Below are 24359 nucleotides of genomic sequence, written 5' to 3' on the forward strand. Positions count from 1 at the left end.
ACTATCACTTGTTTTAAAATGCACAACCATCAAGTGGATACTTCATTGTATTGCGCTGTCAAAACAATAACAGGTGTGGGAAACATTAAAGCAAAAATAAACTAATTACTAGTTTTAATGTGCATTTGTTGCTTTGCAAGTAGGCTACCAAGGTGAATTCGAATGACACTAAGATGACAAATCAAAGTAAAAACAACAGTCTTGAATACTTTGAACGTATTGCTGCAGTAGAAGAGCTAACAAAAAAGGTCATGTTGGCTGCATTATTTCTTTACTGGCCTCCACCAAAGGTGCAAAACAATCTCACGCTGCAAACTGCTCTGTGGACAGTGTCTTACTACTATACTGTACTACAATACAGCCTACAACGAGGTATTTCATATGTACAAGCACTGGCAAATATAAGGCAGGAAAAATAATGTTAAAAAAAAAAATTGGTTGTTGAGGCACAAATGCCAATAACTGCACATCTTTCTCAGATTGGTCCTACTTGTGCTTTGAAATATCCATGCGGGAAATGCCCTAAGGACCCCAACGTAAGACGCAGTTTTTGCCTGAGAAAAATAGTCTGAAAAAGATGAGTCATTTTGTATCCGGTATAGATTCATTCAACGAGGGGGGTTGCTGAATGAGTCAGAGTTTTTCTTTAATAACATTTAAAATAAATGTTGTCCTTGAAAAATAGTCGTCTTGCATTCGGGTCAAGACCATAATCGTTAAGACAATAAAGTACAGAAAGCGAGCACACCACTGTGTTTATATACAGTGTACACATTTAAATTAGGGCTGTCAAAAAACACGTTTACTCGTGTTTAATCACACAAAACTATCATGTATTTATTGATCAGGCAATCTATTTGGACCACACATACTCCTCTACTTGATTACTTGAAAGGCTGAGGGGAGATGTACAGCCGCTCAGTGATCAGGGGCCTCATGTATTAAGCTTGCGCACGCCCAAAAACCTGGATTAAACCCTTTTTTGCAGCAAAGTTGAGATGTATTGAGAGTGAACTAGATGTGGAAATGCCAACTTCACGCTTCACGTAGGCACATTTCAACACGCAGGGGATACTGTGGCCCCACACAGACGTGGTCCTCCGGCCTTTGACTTCAACAATGTAAAAAAAGATTGAGGCAAGGGACTTGCATTCACCGATGCATTCAATGTTTAATATTAGTATTCGTGAGGACGTCTATTCATTTAACTTTGTGTCAGGTGGCTGCTACCGCAAGAAGCTCTCCTGTGTTGTAATAATAAATGGAATAATCAAGTTAAAGTTAAGCTAAAGTACCAATGACTGTCACACACACACACTAGGTGTGGTGAAATGTGTCCTCTGCATTTGACCCATCTCCTTGTTCACCCCCTGGGAGGTGAGGGGAGCAGTGAGCAGCAGCCGTGGCCGCGCTCGGGAATAATTTTTTGATGATGTAACCCCCAATTCCAACCCTTGATGCTGAGTGCCAAGCAGGGAGGCAATGTGTCCTATTTTTATAGTCTTTGGTATGACTCGGCCGGGATTTGAACTAGCGACCTACCGACCTCAGGGTGGACACTCTAACCACCATGCTGCCATGTTTAAATTAAAAGATTTTACACCAAATATTACATAATTTTCACATGAAACTCTAATCTGGCTGGGAGCAGGCTACTGTATGAACACATTTTGTTGTAAGTTACACAAATCAGATGTAAATTGGGGGTGATCAGAGTCACTTGCCCTCTTCTACAGTTTTACGCATCATCGCAGCGACTATTTCAACTGCTGCAACACTATTTTATCTCCGCTACACTCGCCTGTGTTGGCCATGCAAACGCATCTTGTTGATGTCGTACCACATATTTCTCATCGACAGCCTCACACACGCTTTTCCACTCAACCCTCTTTCCTTCGCTCGAAACATAAGAAAAAAGCACCTCCTACTGAATTTTGATTGGGCAGAGCGTGCACATCCCAGGCGCCTGGTTAATTTCATTATGATTCGCATATTGATTAAGGGGGAGTGGCCCGGGCGTGCCCAGCCAATCAATGCCACGTTGATTGCCACGAAACAAAAGAAAAAAGCTTGGATTTGTGCTTTCACACACTTTTTTTTCTTGCGTACGCTGTTTTCTGGATTTGAACGTATGTCAATTTTTTGTAGGAAATCCACTCAACACTTAATACATGAGGCCCCTGGTCAATACATTAGCACAAACATGAATAAAGAGACATCGACTGTTGTACTCGCTGGCAAATTTCACTTCAAAATACACCCTGACTGTGCTTTAGATAAAATTGTGACCAAGTTTTTTTTACCAAATATCAAGTAATACATTTAAAATTGTTCCTGGGTGAGATTCTGATAATAAAATTGCATTTGTGTCCAAATATTGGGCTTTTTTTTTTATTTTTTAGTTCATTTAAATTTAAACCTGCGATTAATCATGATTAATCCAATTTCAAGTGTGATTAATCCGATTAAAAACGTGAATCATTTGACAGCACCAATTTAAATAGAAATGTAGCAGTTATAGGTCGTAACATTTTTAAATATAATGAAAAATATTTTATTCTATGCCTATTATAATTTAAATGTCTACAACAATATTTAAAAAAATATTTAAATGATGTAAGATTTATTTCTATTTCAATAATACCAAAACATGTTTTTTAAGGGCGTGTTTATATTTTATAGCCACTGCATTGTGTGAAGTTTAGTACAGTCAACTTTTACACAATAACACCTCAACAGTTACTTAAACATAATAAAAAATGTACATAACACTTGGTCAGGTACTACAAAAGTACTACATTTGTGTGTACCGAGAAGTCAGTTCAAAATAAAAAACAAAACAAGTTGTTACCTTAAAAAGACAAACCCCGAAAGTTAAAAACAAATAAATGACATTAGCTCATTTTAGTCGTCTTACGTTGGCTATCGGCTAACATCAATGAAGTGCTCGCTTTGACAGGGAAAACTGAAGAAAAGCAAGTAAATGCACCAATGTAACTTCTGATGGCTCATCCAAAAACAATAGGACTCTTGCTTTGCCACTGTGGATAAAAAGGACAGACTTCTTGTTTTGTTTTGTTGGTGTTCATTCCTGCCATCCAGTTTGTCAAAGGCTACAGAAGACAACATTCATAGAGTCCTCCTACTTCCACACACATACAAGTACAGTAGATAAATAAAGAAGATGCTTTTAGCATAGAACCATGGACTTGAAGGGTAATGTTAGTAGTAGTAGTACTAGAAGAGCTTTTTAGGAGTTTTCCAACAACCAACTAGGAGGTATTTGACGTTAAGAGTTTCTTTTAGGTCCAAAAGTCCTGTTTGAAATAATTGGAGGTAAAATGTTGCTCAAAGGAAGGAGCCCATCATGTCCAAGCCCATGAAGGTGTTAGCGTCCCAGCTAAAAGAGGCGGAGTCAAAGGACTGCTGGTTCTGGTGCATCCTCTCATGGTGCCTCAGGTTGGACTTGCTGGAGAAGCTCTTGTCGCACAGCAAGCAGCTAAATGGTCTTTCTTTGCTGTGGATCCTGCGGTGACAAATGAGCTGCGTGGACACGCGGAACGCCTTCCCGCACTCCAGACACTGGTAGCGTTTGGGCTCCGTGTGAATGCGCCGATGGTTCTTAAGGGCCATCAGGTTGGTGAACTCCTTGAAGCACACGGCGCAGGAGAAGGAGCCCGTCTTGTGGCTGTTCTTGTGGTTGAGGAGAGAGCCGGCGTGGCGGTAAGTGCGACCGCAGTGCTCGCACACGTGGCTCTTCTCCTCCTTCTCTGCCGCGTCGCTTTCGGGGAGATGGGATAAAGGCGGGGGGACCTCCTTGGAAGCCTCCAAGTCCCAGCCCAATTCTTCAGGCTCTCCCTCGGCTGCGTGGCGCCCGGAGCGCACCTTGGAGTGCGTCTCCATGTGGCTCTGCAGGTGCGAGACCAGACAAAAGGTCTTGCCGCAGTCCGGGCAGCAATGGCGCCTCATCTGGGAGTGGATCTGCAGCGTGAGGGGGTCCGGGAACGTCTGCAGGCACAAGGCGCAGTGGTGGAGGTTTTCTGAGTGCGTCTTCTTGTGGTTGAGGAGGGAGCCGGCGTGGCGGTAGGAGCGGCCGCAGAGGTCACACCTGCAACAGGAAGACATTGGTAACAAAATCACATCCACTCCTAATGTGGAAAGATCAAGACTTCCCATAAAGCAATTTGTGTGTGCAACTCTTCCAGCCCTGAACTGCAGCGCACAAAATGGTAATCATTCTTCCAAGATATGCACGCACCCTTGGCATAAACACTATGAGGTTGACGAGGTGCCACAATCACTAGAAGGGGTCACATGATGATGGCGAGCGGTCACTTCAGTAGCTGATCCTCACCGTGCTCTGCAACTACAACTACGGACTAAATTACCTCAAGGTTACAATTATATTTAGTTTATGTTGAACTTTTATTCAATGTTGAGTCAACATGTCCTCCTTATCGTGGTAGAGGAGTTTGCGTATCAAAAATGATCCTAAGAGCTATGTTGTCCAGGGGTGTATGCCCCCTGGTAGGGTCTCCCAAGACAAACAGGTCCTAGGTGAGGGATCAGACAAAGAGCTGCTCAAAGACCTTTATGAAGAAGAAACAACGAGGACTCAGATTTCCCTAGCACGGACACGGGTCACCGGGGCCCCCCTCTGGAGCCAGGCCCGGAGGTGGGGCTCGATGGCGAGTGCCTGGTAGCCCTCCAATGGGCTCACCACCATACTTGCCAACCCTCCCGATTTTCGCGGGAGACTCACGAATTTCAGTGCCCCTTCCGAAAATCTCCCGGGGCAACCATTCTCCCGAATTTCTCCCGATTTCCACCCGGACAACAATATTGGAGGCGTGCCTTAAAGACACTGCGTTTAACGTCCTCTCTCACCTGAAACCTTCACCTCTTAACAGCCGCATGCTGTCCAGGCGCCCACTTTTCCTCCATATAAACAGCGTGCCGGCCCAGTCACATAATAATGTAGCGTAGGGCGGGTTTCACAATGGTCTTTACTCGAAGATGTCAAGAACTGCTGACACGTTGTATCATCTATTAACTGGTTTAATGATAACGCAAGGCATACTTGGTACAAGTATACAAATACACAGAATCCCTTGCAGCACTAACTCTTCCGGGACGCTACAATAACATCTACAGCAGGGGTGGGCAATTATTTTTTACCGGGGGCCGCATGAGCAACCCGAGCACTGCTGGAGGGCCACATCGACAATATTTCAATTAAATTTTGCTCAATATTATTTTTGATATATACCGTAAGATAAATAATAATAATAATTAATAATAATAGTAATACTTCAACATAGTGTGTGTAACAGCATTCCATGACTAATATAAATAAATTAACATTAATAATAAATGACAGTAAAATAAGCACACGTATGACTGAGGAGTCATAGTGTAACTTTGTGTGGTGTTTGAGTTGTCCGACTTTTTGTGTGGCCATAAACGCACCAGTGGTTTAGTGCTATGCGTGTTGGTGACAGATGACAAGTTGGTTTTGGCCTGGTTTGTACGGCAGAAAATGACTAGTTTTTCGAGATAGAATTGTTTTACTCATGTTTTTGGTGTGGTTATGGCCGAATATAAACAGTTTTGTTCAATAAAGTGATCGATATAATTCCTGTCCTCGAAGCATCTCGATAGACGTTACAATAATTGAACGGTGTTCAATTGAACGGTGTTGACGAACACCATTAGGGCCGCTTGTTGCCACTGTCACTCAAAGTTGCATTGCAAAATTACATAGAATAAATATGTTTATTTTGTTTAGAATTCAGATGGGATTTGATTTGGTGCGCGGTATATACTTGCTGCGCGCAGCGGACGCTTGAGCAGTGCGCAATTGCGCAGGCACGCACCTTAGGTGAGGGGACGTTGCTTTGCAGTTCATGTCTTGTTGAAAACACGGCATTCCTCATCAACTTTTCTCTTTTTGGCGTCTCGGGTGTAAACCGTGCATCACTTGTCGCTGCATGTGCACCTTCACTCGCAGGTTACACACGGACACACGCCCATAAATAATACTTTTCAAAATAAAAGCAGCACAGTTGTATTGCGCGCAGGACATAGATGTTTTTTCAACTTTATTTTGTAATTGCAGTTGTTCACATTCACTCACAATCACGCATACGTCCACACGGAAGTAATACAAATAACGATTTTCAAAACAAAAGCAGCACCGTTGTATTGCACACTCGACATAGATACTTTTTAAAATTTATTTTGTAATTTATAATTGGCCTCACGCGGGCCGGACAGGGACGCACAAAGGGCCGGATGCGGCCCGCGGGCCGCAGAATGCCCAGGTCTGATCTACAGCTTTTGGAGCTCAGTGCACAACTGCACACACAACAAGAAGGAGACGAAGCAGAAGAACGAAGAAGAGACATGGCGACAACGAGTAAGAAAAAGAAATACGCTTGCAAGTTCCAAAATGATTGGAAAAAAGAATTTCATTTCATCCAGAAAAGCTCGAAGGGTAAGGGGTATGCTGCCTGCACCTCAAACCCCCCCCCCCCCCCATATCCCGAATTCGGAGGTCTCAAGGTTGGCAAGTATGCTCACCACTCATAGGAGTGGTGAGGTGGTTCGGGCATCTGGTCAGGATGCCGCCCGGACGCCTCCCTGGGGAGGTGTTTAGGGCACATCTGACTGGTAGGAAGCCACGGGGAAGACTGATTGATTGATTGAAACTTTTATTAGTATATTGCACAGTACAGTACATATTCCGTACAATTGACCACTAAATGGTAACACCCGAATACGTTTTTCAACTTGTTTAAGTCGGGGTCCACGTTAATCAATTCATGGTAGACCCAGGACACGCTGGGAAGACTATGTCTCTCGGCTGTCCTGGGAACGCTCCGGGATCCCCCGAGAGGAGCTGGACAAAGTGGCTGGGGAGAGGGGAGTCTGGGTTTCTCTGCTTAGGCTGTTGCCCCCACGACCTGACCTCGGATACGCGGAAGAAAATGGATGGATGGAGTCAACATGTCCTTTGTAAAATTTATAAAAAATGTGCCTTGGTTCAAAAAAGGTTGAAAAACACTGGTCTATAACCACTTGTCCAATGATGATCAAACTGTATTACATGTAAGCATTTTAGGTAGAACCCATAGGGGGCACCACACATGTTTTCTTGTAATGTAAAAAAATTAGGATCCTTTGGGAGTAGGGATCGAGTTCAATTGCTTGGATTTTACTGACATCACGTCCGACTCACGTCAAGCCCATTAAATATTTGTGGTGGTCAAGCTAGCTCTGTTCTCAATGGGTACCATTTAGCCTTTCTCGAAGAAAAAATGCTCTCTGCTTGTGTTGTTTTCAGCTGTTTGAAACGTTCCAATCGCGAAAAGGATAAAAGCCTGCAAGATTTACGCAACAAAGACAAGAAAAGCAGCTCACACTGCAGTCCAAGGGAGCAGAGACGAAGAATGCACGAGTTTGCAGTGATCACATTGTTAGAGGGTGTTTGATACACTTTTAACGTTTATTATTTCCCATTTAAGTAATATCTTGTTATTATTTGTATTTCTTAAACACATGTTTGCTACTAGTGTTTCAAAAAAGTTTTTCTAAATAAAAGAAAAGCAAATGTGAGCAAAACCTAAAAGAGTTAAGCTTTTACCAAAGGCAGCAATCATTAATAAATATTTCAGCACATACACAATGTTGACATCTATAGTTATATTTTGATAAAGATGGGGAAAAACACGCTACTCGTAAATGGCGCGTGCTACAGCAACAAAAATCAGTAGACGCAAAGCATATTTATCCAGGAGAGTCTTGATACCAATTACCTTGAACTAGCCACACATAAAGAAGTTGCAGACTCCATGCTTTTCCAGGTTTTCATCTGTTTTGTAGTGTAGAATGGTTTGACATGTCTGGGAACGCGACCGACATATAATCCTTGATATCACCCGACAAATCTTTTTTTGATAAAAGTACAGGGATCTTTTCCATTGCATAGTTAAGAGATTTCACTCGTATCTGCTTTTTGCAGGAAGATTTAAGCCTCTTTTGTACTCAGATTGTTCACGCACTGCTTGCTGTACAACAGCCATCTTAGCTTGGTTGACCACCACTGTTTTTCACTTCCGGGAAGAAGTCACGTGACAGAATACAAGCAATCTGAGACCCCTTGAGGATCTAAAAAGTCTAAGGCCTGTTGGCCGTATGCGTTTGATGTGGTATGCCATGCAGTTCCAAAAACAAGTCAAAGCTCAGAGGAAGTGTGAAAAAAAGACCCTTAACCCAAATACTAAGATCTTAAGATACTACACGGAACATAAAATCTCAGCTGGGATTTGGAGGATTCCAATGAGATTCCCCCGCCTTTATAGTGTATGATAATAATAAACATGTGTTCTACTGATGCATCATATTTTTCCTACACTTAGTACGACCCTCAGAGGACTTTATAAAGACTGAAATGACCCCCCGACAAGAAAAAGGGTCCTCCACCTCTCTTGTGGCGGGTCCCAAACAACACAGGGACTGGCTCCAACATTAAACTACATTCTGCTGTGGGTCCAGGATCAAAAGGTTAAAATTTAGGAGGTTTTACAATAGCAATGCAATATAGCATGTTTATTTCTTAGCCAGTAAGAAGTGCATGCTTGTGGACCACCACAATGCATCCCACCAGCCCTTCCTGCCTCATAGGCAGAACGCAATCAGAAATTAGTACTTTTGTAATAGTCAGGAGTGAATGGAAGCGCACATTACAAATTGAGAGCTAGCCCTCTGTGTTCCAGCGGCCATGGTGGGGGAGATTTTCTTAAGCGGGAGCGCTGTTGGGAATTTATGGTCTCGTACCCTAACCCCACTGCCCTCCACTCAACACCTGCCAGTCCAGGGCCCTTGTTATTGTCCCAACTCTAACACCCTACACAGCGGCCCTGTTTGTAGAAGTGTCAAAATATTGAATGAATGCAATCCTTATTTGTAACGATTAAAAAAAATCAATCGATTTAAAAAAAGTTTTTTGTTTTTTCAAAATCTGTCCTGTACAGCCACGAAGGCAAATCATATTGTTGATGTATATGCCCATATCTGCTGTACAGATTTACTTTAGAAAAGAGAATTTTGCATTCTTCTCTTGTTGTCTTATTTGTGTGTGTGTGTGTGTGTGTGTATATATATATATATGTATATATATATATATATATATACATACAAACCCTGTTTCCATATGAGTTGGGAATCTGTGTTAAATGTAAATATAAACGGAATACATCCATCCATCCATTTTCTACCGCTTATTCCCTTCGGGGTTGCGGGGGGCGCTGGAGCCTATCTCAGCTACAATTGGGCGGAAGGCGGGGTATACCCTGGACAAGTCGCCACCTCATCGCAGGGCCAACACAGACAATGATTTGCAAATCCTTTTCAACCCATATTCAATTGAATGCACTACAAAGACAAGATATTTGATGTTCAAACTCATAAACTTTTTTTTTTTTGTTGCAAATAATAATTAACTTAGAATTTCATGGCTGCAACATGTGCCAAAATAGTTGGGAAAGGGCATGTTCACCACTGTGTTACATGGCCTTTCCTTTTAACAGCACTCAGTAAACGTTTGGGAACTGAGGAGACACATTTTTTAAGCTACTCAGGTGGAATTCTTTCCCATTCTTGCTTGATGTACAGCTTAAGTTGTTCAACAGTCCGGGGGTCTCCGTTGTGGTATTTTAGGCTTCATAATGCACCACACATTTTCAATGGGAGACAGATCTGGACTACAGGCAGGCCAGTCTACTACCCGCACTCTTTTACTATGAAGCCACGTTGATGTAACACATGGCTAGGCATTGTCTTGCTGAAATAAGCAGGGGCGTCCATGGTAACGTTGCTTGGATGGCAACATATGTTGCTCCAAAACCTGTATGTACCTTTCAGCATTAATGGCGCCTTAATAGATGTGTAAGTTTCCCATGTCTTGGGCACTAATACACCCCCATACCATCACAGATGCTGGCTTTTCAACTTTGCGCCTATAACAATCCGGATGGTTCTTTTCCTCTTTGGTCCGGAGGACACGACGTCCACAGTTTCCAAAAACAGTTTGAAATGTGGACTCGTCAGACCACAGAACACTTTTCCACTTTGTATCAGTCCATCTTAGATGAGCTCAGGCCCAGCGAAGCCGACAGCGTTTCTGGGTGTTGTTAAAACGGTTTTCGCCTTGCATAGGAGAGTTTTAACTTGCACTTACAGATGTAGCGACCAACTGTAGTTACTGACAGTGGGTTTCTGAAGTGTTCCTGAGCCCATGTGGTGATATCCTTTACACACTGATGTCGCTTGTTGATGCAGTACAGCCTGAGGGATCGAAGGTCATGGGCTTAGCTGCTTACGTGCAGTGATTTCTCCAGATTCTCTAAATCCTTTGATGATATTACGGACCGTAGATGGTGAAATCCCTAAATTCCTTGCAATAGCTGGTTGAGAAAGGTTTTTCTTAAACTGTTCAACAATTTTCTCACGCATTTGTTGACAAAGTGGTGACCCTCGCCCTATCCTTGTTTGTGAATGACTGAGCATTTCATGGAAGCTGCTTTTATACCCAATCATGGCACCCACCTGTTCCCAATTTGCCTGTTCACCTGTGGGATGTTCCAAATAAGTGTTTGATGAGCATTCCTCAACTTTATCAGTATTTATTGCCACCTTTCCCAACTTCTTTGTCACATGTTGTTGGCATCAAATTCTAAAGTTGATGATTATTTGCAAAAAAAAAAAGTTTATCAGTTTGAACATCAAATATGTTGTCTTTGTAGCATATTCAACTGAATATGGGTTGAAAATGATTTGCAAATCATTGTATTCCGTTTATGTTTACATCTAACACAATTTCCCAACTCATATGGAAACGGGGTTTGTATAATATATATATATATATATATATATATATATATATATATATATATATATATATATATATATATATATATATATATATTAGGGCTGCAACTAACGATTAATCTGATAATCGATTAATCTGTCGATTATGACTTCGATTAATCGATTAATAATCGGATAATAGAGACAAACTACATTTCTATCCTATCCAGTATTTTATTGAAAAAAAACCAGCATACTGGCACCATACTTATTTTGATTATTGTTTCTCAGCTGTTTGTAAATGTTGCAGTTTATAAATAAAGGTTTATGAAAATTTTTTTTTTTTTTTTTTAAATTTAAAAACAAAAAAACTGCGCATAGCATAGATCCAACGAATCGATGACTAAATTAATCGGCAACTATTTTAATAATCGATTTAATCGATTAGTTGTTGCAGCCCTAATATATATATATATATATATATATATATATATAGTACAGGCCAAAAGTTTGGACACACCTTCTCCTCATTCAATGTGTTTTCTTTATTTTCATGACTATTTACATTGTAGATTGTCACTGAAGGCATCAAAACTATGAATGAACACATGTGGAGTTATGCACTTAACAAAAAATGGTGAAATAACTAAAAACATGTTTTATATTCTAGTTTCTTCAAAATAGCCACCCTTTGCTCTGATTACTGCTTTGCACACTCATGGCATTCTCTGGATGAGCTTCAAGCACACCTGTGAAGTGAAAACCATTTCAGGTGACTATCTCTTGAAGCTCATCGAGAGAATGCCAAGAGTGTGCAAAGCAGTAATCAGAGCAAAAGGTGGCTATTTTGAAGAAACTACAATATAAAACATGTTTTCAGTTATTTCACCTTGTTTTGTTAAGTACATAACTCCACATGTGTTCATTCATAGTTTTGATGCCTTCAGTGACCATCTACAATGTAAATAGTCATGAAAATAAAGAAAACACATTTAATGAGAAGGTGTGTCCAAACTTTTGGCCCTTTACTGCATATACACACACACACACACTCACACACACACTGTGCGGTTGGTCTTTAGGCTTTTGACAGCATGTACGATGCGAGAGTGTTGAAATAAAAAGTTTTTCCTCTCCTTTCCGTTAGTCGTTTTTTTCTTAATACTGAGCTCGCAGCAGCCAGCGTCAGCTCACAAGATCCTTGAGTGCCACGAATGTCAGTCAAGTGACAAAAGTGACTTTATAGTGAAGATTGATGATCGCTAATTTTTAGGGCAATTTTTTTAATGACTGGCTGGCGATCGACTGACACACCCTCCGCGATCTACCGGTAGCTTGCGACCGAGGTAAAGGGCACCCCTGCATGAGATGTTGTGACAGGTGAGTGTAAACAAAACAATGATATGATGAAAGTACATCACACACACAATGGCTAGTAATAGTAACTCACGTGAAGCACTTGTCCGCGTTCTCTCCTTGCTGGACGCTGCTGCTTGCCTCACCTTTCCTGCATCGGTGCCTCTTAAGGCCCGACCTTCCCTGGAAGCTCTTCCCGCACGCCGAGCAGCTGAAGTGTCCGTCCGCTCGGACGTGCACCTTCTGATGGTTGTGCAGGATGCTGGCCAGACGGAAGGCCTTCCCACATGTGACGCACGTGTACTTCTTCTTCTGCGTGTGGATGCGCGTGTGATTGCGCAGCGCCATAGGGTTGGTGAAGGGCTTGGAGCAGAAGGTGCAGGTGAAGTGTCCCGTCTTGTGGGTGTTCTTGTGGTTGAGAAGGCTGCCTGCGTGGCGATAGCTGCGTTGGCATATGTTGCACGTGAACGCCCGCTCCTCTTTACCCTTTGCTTGTGCACCGCCGCTTCGTGGAGATCTGCCACAGGTGTGGGCCGCCAGTTGGTCAGCAGTAGGAAACGTCTGTTTACATTGTTTGCACTTTGAAGCTCTCTGCCTCGAGCTCCGCCTCCCGCCCTTACGTGAGTCTGCACAGATGTGGGCTGACAGCTGCTTCTTACCTCTGAAACCTCTTCCACACTTTTGGCAAGAATGCTTTCTATTGGCAAAGTGTGTGCGTAAGTGGTTCTTCATTGCCAGCTGATTGGAGTAAGCGTTGTTGCAAACAGAACAGTAATACTGGCCTGTTTTATGGGACTTCCTGTGGTTGACCAGACTTCCTGCGTGGCGATACGTGCGCCCACACTGCTCACATGCAAACGGTCGCCGGTCACCCATGTCCTCTGATTTGACTCCGACATCCGGTCTCTTTTGTTCCTGCCTTTCTCTGGCATCGTCCTCAAACCCGGTCCTGTTCAACTGCATCAGGGCCTGAATTTGGTCATTTAGTTCTTGGATCTTGGCCCGGTTCTCCTTATGCCTCCTGAGGTGGTTCAAAAGCTGCTTCTGGATTTTAAAGGCTTTGCCGCACTCGTGACAAGTGTGCCTGATGGGGAGAGAGGAGGAACAGACAAAATGATGCATACATATAACCTTCCTTTGCTGACAGCATGAACATTGTAATAAGCTTCCTAATGGATTATCAGAAAAAAGTTAGCAAATGTTTACACTTTTCTTGTATATGGGAAGGAATATATTGATGTATACACCAGAAGTACTAAAGTTGAAAGCATAAAGACGAATTGATGTTGACAAAATGTCCTCTAGTGACCAGGTTTAAGGTATTTAATGTTTGGAAATATCTCGTATCTACTTTCCATTTAAATTTTGATGGCAGCCCATTTAGGCAGCAAAGTGTTTGGGCCTGAACTAATAGCGCTCTCTGCTGGTTGCTGCCAAGTAGTAAAATGCTATGTGTAGACTGTAGAGCTATAACGATACTAACCTTTCATATTACAGTTATTGTGACCAAAACCATTAGTTATCATTTGTACTACGGTATTGTTGCTCTTATAGTTAAGTTTTATTTAAAAAAAAAATGTATTAGCCAAACGCACGCACGCACACCTTCATTGGCAGAAGAAACATTAAAATATTGTTCTGGCATCTTAACAGCCATATTGTTGCTATTTGAGTGTTTACATATGTTTGTCTACTTCTGTTTTAATATGTTTTTTATTTATTAGAAAAAGGCAACACAGGTGTTTTTTGTAATTAAGCTAGCTAGCGATTAGTGCGCAAGCTGCTTTTCCGGGAAATGAGCAGTATCATGGTAAGTTTTTTTTATAGTGTGGTAATCAACCACAATTTTACGAGAATTCCAATTTGAAACGCTAATACTAACAAATTTTACCACAGTTTATCATTTTAACGGTAACCGTTACATCCCTAGCTATGTCCCAACTTCACAAGTAGGGATGGCAATAATAACCGATGATTTGATTGTTGTGAATAACTTTGGTGACTGTGTAAAATTGATTGTTGATAACTGTTCTATACTCTACTGTACTGAAGAATAAAAACATGACATCAGCTGTTAGATGTTGCATTCCAGCGTTTTTCCCATCCTACTAATAATAATATAGAAAAAAGTCACAAATAATGACTGATAAGAATATAATAATCATTTGTAGTTTTAAAATGTACTTTGCCTGGGACTGACCTCTTGACATCAAAGTGGGACCTCTGGTGGTTTTTAAGAGCCAGCAGGTTGTAGAAGCGCTTCTGGCAGATGTGGCACTTGAACACGCCAGTCTTGTGCGATTTTTTGTGGTTCAGGAGGGAACCGGCGTGTCTGTACGAGCGGCCGCACTGATCACACCTGTGCCGACGATCCCTTGAAGCCTCCTTGCTCCTGTCTTCTTGTACATCCTTTGCTTTTACATCCTCTTCCTTAATATTTGCTGTTGCTTCCTCTTTCCTCTTAGCTGTGCAGTTGTGGTTCTCCAGGTGATGGTAGCTGCTGCAAAAGATGCCGCAGCTACCACAGATGATGCTCTCCGCTTCCTCATCGCCTCCTGGCTCGTCATGCTTACTGATTATGTCGTCTGAGTTTTTGATGTGCACAACCTGATGCGTGAGTAAGTCCTGTCTGCTGGCAAAGCTTTCTCCACAAGTGCTGCAGATCATCATTTCCTCTGACTCGTCCTCTCTCGCTTCCTCATGGGAGGACATGGACGAGGGCCCGGAGCTGGTGGTGGCAGTGCACTGGGATTGAGTGTGTCCTCGGAGATGGCTCCTGAGGGCCCTCATGCTGCTGTAGCTGTTCCCACAAATAGAGCACTGGTAAAGATCACTGTCATCTTCTTCGTCACCATTCAGCCGGTCGTTGCTCATACTTTCTTCCTCAAAGTAACCCTGATGATTGGCATCGTTCTGTCCATGAAATGACATATCGGTGCTGTCCTGGAAGGTCCCCTTGGTGTCTGCCTGTTGTAGTAAAGGGCAACTGTGAGCAATAATCCCAGCGATGTCTGCAAACGTCTCACCGCAGTCAGCACACATGTGCCTCTGCATCAAGTGCTCACTGTGAGGTAGCTGTGCGCTCATATCCGGAGGTAATTCCTGATTAAACGGCTCGCTATACATGGCCCCGTTCTCCTGATCGACACCCAGGCTTGCGAGGTCTTCCTCTTCCTGTGAGGGGAAGAATCCCTGCTGGTCGTCCAGAGTGAAGGGTTCTAAGGAGAGCCAATCCTCATCCCCGTTGAGGCCTAAGGATTTCTGACCTTTATGCAGCCGAAGATGACTTTTGAGTGCAGCCAGGTGAGGGTAGCTCTTCTTGCAGACTGAGCAGTGGTAAATCCCGACCTGATGTGACCTTTTGTGGTTGATGAGGCTTCCGGAGTGGCGGTAGCTTTTGCCGCAGATTTGACACCTGAAGGGACGCTCGGCAGATTCAACAGCGTTTGAGTCAGATACATTCAGTGCCAGAGCGGGAACGTCATCACTCGGGAGCGAGGGTTCTCCCTGAGGTGCTGAATTATTGCCGCAGTCTGAATACATGAGGCCATTAAAACCTTGACTCTTATCTACTAGTGACAAAGAAGGGTTAGTTATAGGATGTGCAAAATAGCTTGATTTAGACCTGCTGTCATACGTCACATCCTGGCTCTCTGCCGCGTTATCTGGCAGCCCAAATGATGCGGATGATGAGTTATGCATTTGGATGTGCTCCTGGAACTCCTCATCGCTTGGAAAGAGAACCTGACATAAATGGCAGAAATTAACAGGAGCATCATGACTCTGAGGAGAAAACTGCTCCAGTGTGGAGTTGGTGTAGAGGTCAGACACTGAGCCGCTATTGCTGCCGTTTCGGACCTTGTGAGTCCTCTGGTGGTTATAGAGTGCAGCCATGTTGTTGAACAGTTTGAAACACACGGTGCACTCAAACATCCCCACTTGATGGGTCTTCTTGTGGTTGCTCAAGCTGCGATGGTGGATGTAGGTTTTGTCACACAGGTCGCATTTGAAAGGTCGGTCGCCGCCGCCGTCGCCGTCGTCAGCGGTGTCACATGGCGGATTAAACACCTCTGTCTTGTCTTCACTATCAGAGTTTTCATTCTCTACGTCTTCACACTTTTCTTGCAAGATGAGGTGAACCCTCTCATGTGTGGCAAGTTGCGTCGCCAGGCGAAAGGCTTTCCCGCATTCTAAGCAGGCGTACTTTTTCTGCGATGTGTGACTACGCATGTGGTTTTTCAAAGCCAAAGCGTTAGGGTTCTCCTTGCCACATACGCTGCACTGAAAGGACCCCACGTCATGAGCCTTTTTGTGGTTAGTGAGGCTACCGGCGTGTCTGTATCCGCGCCCACATTCATCGCATTTGTATTTGCGCTCCTCCTCTTGGTCCAGGTGAGCGTCTATGTGCTCAAGTAGAGCGGGCATGTTGGGAAACGCCAGCCCACACTGTTTGCACGGATAGCCGGTCGCCCGTGCCGGGTCGTGCTGAGCCATGACGATGCAGATTGAAACAAGCGCACTGAATATGAAGTGTATGAATGTGCAGGAGAGCGATGCATTTGATTCACAATAGAGAACAGTTCTTTAAATCCAAAGGGAATCCATTGGGGAAAAAATGGCAGATGGGGAGTAGAACCATACAATTAGAAGAGTAGCAGCTGGGAGGAACAACAAAGAATATATTAGTTTAGTATACATCATCCATTCTTCTTACATAATTGATCATCATTTAGTACACTGGCACAATTTAATAAGAGTTCCACGAATGAAACCTGCCTTTTAAAAGATACATTGTGGACGTTTCTAAAGATAGTTTGTTGTGTATAACTGCACTGCACCATACTGGGAAATGTGTAACTATTTGGATACCTTAGTTAGCCAAGTGTAAACCCCAATATCAACAAATCGTTACAACATTCCATATTACAGCTCATAATTAGGTATTATCAAGTTTTTAAAGGGAAAAGACGAAACATAATTAAACACACCTGAACACATTGCACTAAGAGGCTATAACTGTGTCAATAGACCGACAAACCAAAGCCTTACTGCAGCCATTGGGAACCGCAGCGTCACAAATGTATATATGAATGTATTTGACATTTTAAAAAATATATAAGCTAACTGCCGGTAAATGTGTTGGGCGAGCTAATGATTAGCGCGCTAACTGCTAGCCACATCCTAGCTAGCAAAACAAACATTGCACCAAAACGACCGGAAGCATATGCACTCACACAACGACAGCAAATGTGTTCAAGTAAAAACATTGGAAGTCACCTCATGTACATTCCGACGATTATATAAGAGCTCATTAGTCACAAAAATGTATTTGTTAGCTTAAAGATAAGATATTTCTTCCAATTGTCTTCCCATCTCTTCTTTTACATTGCTCTTGTTGCTAGGGAACAGGAAATGTGCAGCGGCTAAATCCTTCCCCCGTCAAGAGTCACTTAAAAAAACCTACTTCCCAGACAAATAATGTATCAATAATAATGTAGTTAATAATTATTATTTAATAATAATAATTTCTAAATTGATGAAGCAAATACTGTTTTGGTTTCCATGTAGGTTAATGCAAAAATAAACATTTACCAGTTGACATTGTTTTATGTGGCTTAGGCTGCCTTTGTCTTTTGAGAGTTAATTTATATTAATACGTATGTATTTAAAATACCACCAAGCCAGCTATGATTCTTTAGCCTACATGTTAAGAATTCATGAAGACAATTGGCAATATTTAAAATCTTTACGTACATACAGAGGCAGTTTCACTTTTGACTTGCTGTAAATGTCGTCATCATGATCCTAGCGCCGCCCGACCGACAGCCACAGTACACACACAGACCGTCAAAACGAACCGCTTCATCGGACAAGGAATAGTGTGGGGAGTCATTTCCACGTTTCATTTCCAGGCGAGTGTGCAACTTGTTTGTTAAATAGAGTAAAACCATAACACTGCTATGTTAGCCTAGTCAAACTTGCGCGAATGATGCCAGCTGATGCAGGCGGTCCTAAAGCCAGCCATTTTGTGTCGCTCCGAAATAAATTAGCATGGAAGCTAACAGTGGACTATACGCAATTTATCGTCAGGATTTATTAACGCCGTGACATCCATATATCGTCACGGACACGTGCGGCTTGTTATCTTGTTACGCACTCAAAAATATTTCATTCCCGCCGACTTTCCCTGCCGTCTAATCGGTGAGTTTATTGTCCCTAAGGTCCTAATGCCAGCCATTTTGTGACGTAATGCTCTATAGTTGCACCTGATAATGTGAACTTCATTTAATATGATTCGGCCTCGTCGCTCTCATGTATTTTACGAAGCAGCAGCTTACTGTCACAATAATGTGTCTCCATAATGCTGATTTTTGTACAATTTATCTCCAGATGTAAGGATGGCTTCTCCACAGCCCGCCAGCCCGCCTCCTGAAGAGCAAGACACCCCTCCAGGGCAAGATGAGGAGGATGTGGCCAAGAATCCGCCCGTGAAAAAGCGAGGCAGGGGCCGTCCCCCGAAATCCAAACTGTCATTCAAGTGCCCGTCTTGTTCCGAGGCCTTTCGGAGTGTGTCCGCGCTGCGCGGCCACAAGCTCTCGGCACACGCGACGGAGCACGCCTGTGCTCAGTGTGCTAAAACGTTCCCCAGCAAGGCGCAATTATCCAAACACGAGAGCACCCACTCGGCCCCGCGGCCCTTCCAGTGCCCCGACTGTCACAAGGCGTACAAGACGCCCACTGAACTGCGCAACCACAGCCGCTCTCACACCGGAGAGAAACCCTTTGTCTGCACCGAGTGCGGCAAGGCCTTCATGCAGGCGATCTGCCTGAGGATCCACATGACGCAGCACAGCGGCGAGCGCCCTTACTCTTGTCGCCAATGCTCTAAGAGCTACCCCACCTTGTCCAAGCTCAAGGTGCACATGCGCTCCCACACGGGAGAGAAGCCGTACTTTTGCGGCGACTGCGGCAAGAGCTTCGCTGACCCGTCCGTGTTCCGTAAGCACAGGAGAAACCACCAGGGCCATCGCCCGTACGCCTGCAAGGAATGCGGCAAAACCTACACTGAAGTGAAGGACTTGAAGAACCACGAGCGCTCCCACACTGGGGAGAAACCCTTCCTGTGCTCCGACTGCGGCAAGGCCTTCTCGCGCTCGTCCTCGCTGGTCTGCCACCAGCGCATCCACTCCCAAAACAAACCATATCACTGCGAGCAGTGCGGCAAAGGCTTCACCCAGCTGTCCTCCTACCAGTCTCATCTGCGCACCCACTCCGGAGAGAAGCCCTTCCTGTGTCCGCAATGCGGCAAGATGTTCTCCGACCCGTCCAGTTTCCGCCGGCACCAGCGAGCCCACCTAGGATTCAAACCCTACCCCTGCGACAAATGCGCTAAAAGATTCCGACAGCCGGCGGACTTAGCCGTGCACGAGCGCGTCCACTCCGGAGAGCGGCCTTATAAATGTCAGAGCTGCGACAAGGCCTTTGTGGCGTCTTGGGATCTGCGGCGTCACATGCTGGTCCACACGGGTCTCCGTCCCTTCTCGTGCACGGAGTGCGACAAGTCGTTCACGGAGCGCTCCAGCCTCAACAAGCACCGCCGCGTGCACTCGGGAGAGCGTCCGTTTAAATGCGGGGAGTGTTTGAAGTCGTTTGTGGTGTCCTCCAGTCTGCGCAAACACGAGAGGACTCACGCGGCGGAGCAGCAGAGACAAGAACCAGAGGAGCCGGCAGGCTTCAGCAGCCACACCACCCTGCCTCAGTTCTCCTGCACGCACTGCGACGCCACTTTTGGCACATGGGATGAAGTCCAAGTGCACGAGAATCTCCATGCCATGGACGCGGGGAAGACGGCGGGCCTGCACACGTGTGCGACCTGCCAGGCGGAGTTCATGCAACCGGCGGAGCTGCAGGACCACGAGAGGCAGCACCCGAAGCCGAGGCCTCACGTTTGTCCCAGCTGCGGCAAAGGCTTCCTCAACCGGGCCGGCCTGCGCAAACATCAGAAGATTCACTCCAGCAGCAAACCTCACAGCTGCTCCCACTGCGGGAAGGCGTTCCTGTTCCCCGCCTACCTGCGCAAGCACTTACGGACTCACCTGGCCACCTCGCACACTGACTTAAACATCATCCACACTGATCCGCTGCCTGCACCCGCGCCGCCCCCTAGTGAACCGCCCCGTACACCTGTGCCGCCCCCTAGTGAGCCTCCACCTAGTGAGCCACCACCTAGTGAGCCACCACCAAGCACTGTGGAGGCCAGCAGCATCTCCCTGACAGTCCCCGTCCCCATGTCCACCGCCACTTTTCAGACTCTACCCGATTACTTAATCAAAGAAGAAGGACTTTAAAGCTTTTTTTGTTTTTTGTCCATTCACACATGTTCAACTATCAATGGTCCGTCTTGTATCTCTGTCGTTATTTGGTGTTGTTTTAAAATACACTTTGGGTTAGGGCTGCACGATTGCTGTATTTTTCAGACCATAGGGCGCACCGGATTATGAGGCGCACTGCCAATGAGCGGGTCTATTTTCATACAAAAGGCGCATTAACACCTCTAAAGGCTTAGTGGCCACATGCGTGGACAGCACCTTTTAGCTCTTATTTCCAAAATTGTGTACACTACTGAATTGTGGTCTTATGGCCGCTTATGTGGACACTTATACTGCCATCTGGTGGTGTCAGAAGAGTAAAACATACAATGGAATATGAAAAAAAAAAGTGTAAAAATAAGAACTAGCATGTCACTAAACATGAAGTACACATTTGTGTACTTATGGACTAAGTACATCATATCAAAATATGATTCTTAGTTTTTATTGTAATTAGGGTCCAATAAGCCCAAATAGCAAAGAGAAATAAAAAAAGCATGTAAAAAAAAACAGCTTGGGCCTTAACCTCTTAAGCCCAAGCTGTTTGTTTACATGCTTTTTTTTACATGCAATAAGCCCAAATAGCAAAGAGAAATAAAAAAAGCATGTAAAAAAAACAGCTTGGGCCTTAACCTCTTAAGCCCAAGCTGTTTGTTTACATGCTTTTTTTAATTTCTCTTTGCTATTTGGGCTTATACGGGTCCTAATTAGAATAAAAACTAAGAATCATCTTTTTATATGATGTATTTAGTCCATAAGTAACAAACATGTACTTCATGTTTAGTGACATGCTAATTGTTATTTTTACACCTTTTTTTTTCCAAATTCCATTGTATGTTATACTCTTCTGACACCACCAGATGGCAGTATAAGTGTCCACATAAGCGGCCATAAGACCCCAATTCAGTAGTGTACACAATTTTGGAAATAAGAGCTAAAATGTGCTGTCCACGCATGTGGCCAACTAAGCCTTTAGAGGTTTAAGAGGTCATATTATGATTTTTTTTCCTACATTTAAAACACTTCCTTGTGGTGTACATAACACGTAACTATAGTTCTGTAGTCAAAATATGGCATAGATTATGTTTTTCAGAACATCTTCAAGCCGCTTTCTGACCGTCTCTTCAGGATGCACCGTTTTGTGGGCGGTCTTATTTACGGGTCTCCGCTTCTCCCCGTCATCTTTGTTGCACCGATGGTTTTTAGCACTTCCATAGCAAGTCTACTGACAGATATAAGTTTGAACTGTATGCTACTTTATATTAGAAATGGCGACATTAGAGGATGAATGCCCAACAACAAGAGGATGGAGAAAAACGGCTAAATCGGCGGACATGCGCTGATTTTTGGGACTTATCGGTATGCAGATCCCAAATACACATTAGCGGGTACCAACCAATAGGTAAGAAAAGTTGGTTTTGCGCAAAGAAACAAAACGCCAGATAGTAGGTCTCCTAACAGGTGCAATTTTGTGGCTCCTTATACACACACACCATAGTAATACATTTATGTTGAAGCCCAATACATCTGACTATGGTTGCCGCAATGCCCCGCGTTCCATCAAGTGGTGCAGCTTCGTAGCTTACTAAAGTCCTACTAAAACAATTTGAAAGCTTTTTAAGCGCCCCGTGTAATTGTCTATATTCTCAATGAAACATCAAAGTTTTGGTGTTGCTTGCTTACGGGTACTTGCTAGCGTCACACACATACATATATATATATATATATATATATATATATATATATATATATATATATATATATACAGTATATACATACACATATACAGTATATACACATTTTTTCCGCATGAGTGGAGATCCGCCTCCACAAGCCCAGGGAGTACGCATCACCACCGCTGTGTGTCAGCAGGTTCCAGAAACAATCCATACTTTATTGCTTCCATAAGTGCTAAGAAAACAGAGCTGACTTCCGTCGTGTCTTCTTGCTGAGACCAGCAATGTTTAAAGTTTGGCCCAGGGGTCAATTGTGGAACAAGCTCATCTTGTGGACCCATGGCACATTGTAGAAATGAACAAAAGATGTAAAAACTTTAACAAAAAGGCATAAAGTAATGAGGAAAAATATGAAATAATAAAACACATATAAATGTGTCTTTAAATAAATCAATAACATTTTCTGTTGTCAGGTAGTTTTTACCCCCTAAAAAATATTTAGATTTTATTTTCGGCCCAAATCGTGCAGCCCTCCCTACCTTAGATACACAACTAAAAAACGAACTAAGCTCACTGCATTTCAGTAGGAGTTTGTAGCAAAGTCCCGCACAAAAAAAAGTACATCCAGTTACTAGACGGCCGTGAATGTAAAATGTTAATAATCCAAACTTGTTTTTGGAATAAGAATATTTTAAGACCATAACAATTGGTATGGAGCCTGAAAACTGCTATTAAGTTTGGACTTTGTAGACCAAGATAGGTACTAAAATATTACATAAAAAAAAAGGAAATGTGGAGATTACAAAAACTTAAACACTTATTTAGGATATTATTTTAATGTCATGTCTGTGTCAGTCTTCAAGTTGTTTTTTTCTTGTGACAATGATTCAATTTGTTTCTGGGTGAGTTGCCAAATTCCTGATTTTCATACTCTGTTACATATCTTTCCTTTACAACTTCATGGCAGTGATTTGGCGTAAGTGGGAGTGTTCTGGTGGGGAAGGGGCCATAAGCGTGTGAATGTGCCTCGAGGCTTCATTGATCAACAAGATCAGAACATCCATCCATTTCATATCGCTTGTCCCTTTTGCATCATAACGCCTCTGTTGTTTACTAACGATCTTTTAGACGCCTTTTGTCCAGCCGTTCTCTGTGACAGCATCTCAAGTCAATTATGTGCGTGAATGACTGGTAGAAAAGCTCTGATGATCGTTTTCGGACTTTTTTTTGGTTCGTAATTATTTAGTCTAGGCAAACAATGGTAACTTTTTATATGAATTCCTACTAAATGTTTGCTAAAACATTGGTTTGTGGTGTAATGACTCCCTAAGTATGACATGTTGCACACTTACTGTACGTCCTTCACTGTAACATTGTTTCATTTCCTGCCGCGACACTTGCATTGACTGTATTTTGCATTTGTGATTCATAACTGTTTCACTGTGGAAGTATTTGTATTGAGTATTATCTGAAAGTATAAAAATGAGTATTCAACAAGAAGAATAAAACCAAAATATAATTTGACACATGTGGTTCATTGTAGTGTGCGGTGCAGCGTTTATCAAGTAATCAAAATCCCATTAATCTTTTATTAATTTTGACTTTTTTTGTAAATTTTGTAAAGTCATACAAAGGCTATAAAAAATGGGACCCATTACCTCCCTGCTTGACACTCAGCATCAAGGGTTAGAAATGGGGGTTAAATCACCAAAATGATTCCCGAGCGCGGCCACCACTGCTGCTCACTGCTCCCCTCACCTCCCAGGGGGTAGAACAAGGGGATGGGTCAAATGCAGAGAGTAATTTCACCACACCTAGTGTGTGTGTGACTATTAGTGGTACTTTAACTTTACATTTTAGAAGACCTTGTTGGCACCTGCTTTGGGTTGCGCTCAAAATACTTCAACGTTTCCAAACGTATGATATACCTCTTTACATACAGGTGGGGGCGCTGTTGTGGTTAATTGAAAGGTAAAACCCCTGGGGGCCTGAGCAGAATTGTATTGTGAGGCCGCCTCATCCCCATTACAAATGTTTTTATGTCAAACATTTTTTATACTTTTTACATCAAACTTGAATTCAATCGTGG

General features: G+C 43.3%; 2 protein-coding genes across 5 annotated transcripts; one reads left to right on the forward strand and one right to left on the reverse strand.

Moving 5' to 3' along the window:
* Positions 1-2651: 2651 nt before the first annotated feature.
* On the reverse strand, positions 2652-18433 carry znf646 (zinc finger protein 646). 3 transcript variants are annotated; one of them, XM_062055955.1, is made up of 4 exons: positions 17984-18433; positions 14426-16883; positions 12320-13309; positions 2652-4108 (listed from the first exon to the last, which is right to left on the reverse strand). In XM_062055955.1, exons 2-4 carry the CDS (start codon positions 16717-16719, stop codon positions 3349-3351), a joined length of 4044 nt encoding a protein of 1347 aa, XP_061911939.1. In that variant the 5' UTR covers positions 16720-16883; positions 17984-18433; the 3' UTR covers positions 2652-3348. The 3 variants fall into 3 exon arrangements, with proteins under 3 accessions (XP_061911939.1, XP_061911938.1, XP_061911936.1); XM_062055954.1 differs by having other exon boundaries at positions 17980-18433; XM_062055952.1 differs by lacking the exon at positions 17984-18433 and adding an exon at positions 17503-17682.
* Positions 17818-20774, forward strand: znf668 (zinc finger protein 668). 2 transcript variants are annotated; one of them, XM_062055957.1, is made up of 2 exons: positions 17818-18426; positions 18616-20774. In XM_062055957.1, the coding sequence occupies exon 2, from the start codon at positions 18624-18626 to the stop codon at positions 20571-20573; it is 1950 nt and encodes a 649-aa protein (XP_061911941.1). In that variant the 5' UTR covers positions 17818-18426; positions 18616-18623; the 3' UTR covers positions 20574-20774. The 2 variants fall into 2 exon arrangements, with proteins under 2 accessions (XP_061911941.1, XP_061911940.1); XM_062055956.1 differs by having other exon boundaries at positions 17819-18137.
* The last annotated feature ends 3585 nt before the right edge of the window (positions 20775-24359 follow it).

This window comes from Entelurus aequoreus, linkage group LG08 (genome assembly GCF_033978785.1).
Source record: "Entelurus aequoreus isolate RoL-2023_Sb linkage group LG08, RoL_Eaeq_v1.1, whole genome shotgun sequence".
NCBI lineage: Eukaryota > Metazoa > Chordata > Actinopteri > Syngnathiformes > Syngnathidae > Entelurus > Entelurus aequoreus.

Bases quoted from the DNA above. Each gene is read 5' to 3' on its own strand.
- znf646 (XM_062055955.1), bottom strand. From the start codon at position 16,719: ATGGCTCAGCACGACCCGGCACGGGCGACCGGCTATCCGTGCAAACAG. The intron at 13,310-14,425 runs GTCAGTCCCAGG...TCTCCCCATCAG, and splicing joins TCCCACTTTGATGTCAAGAG to GCACACTTGTCACGAGTGCG. The intron at 4,109-12,319 runs GTGAGTTACTAT...TTCCTGTTGCAG, and splicing joins AACGCGGACAAGTGCTTCAC to GTGTGACCTCTGCGGCCGCT.
- znf668 (XM_062055957.1), top strand. From the start codon at position 18,624: ATGGCTTCTCCACAGCCCGCCAGCCCGCCTCCTGAAGAGCAAGACACC.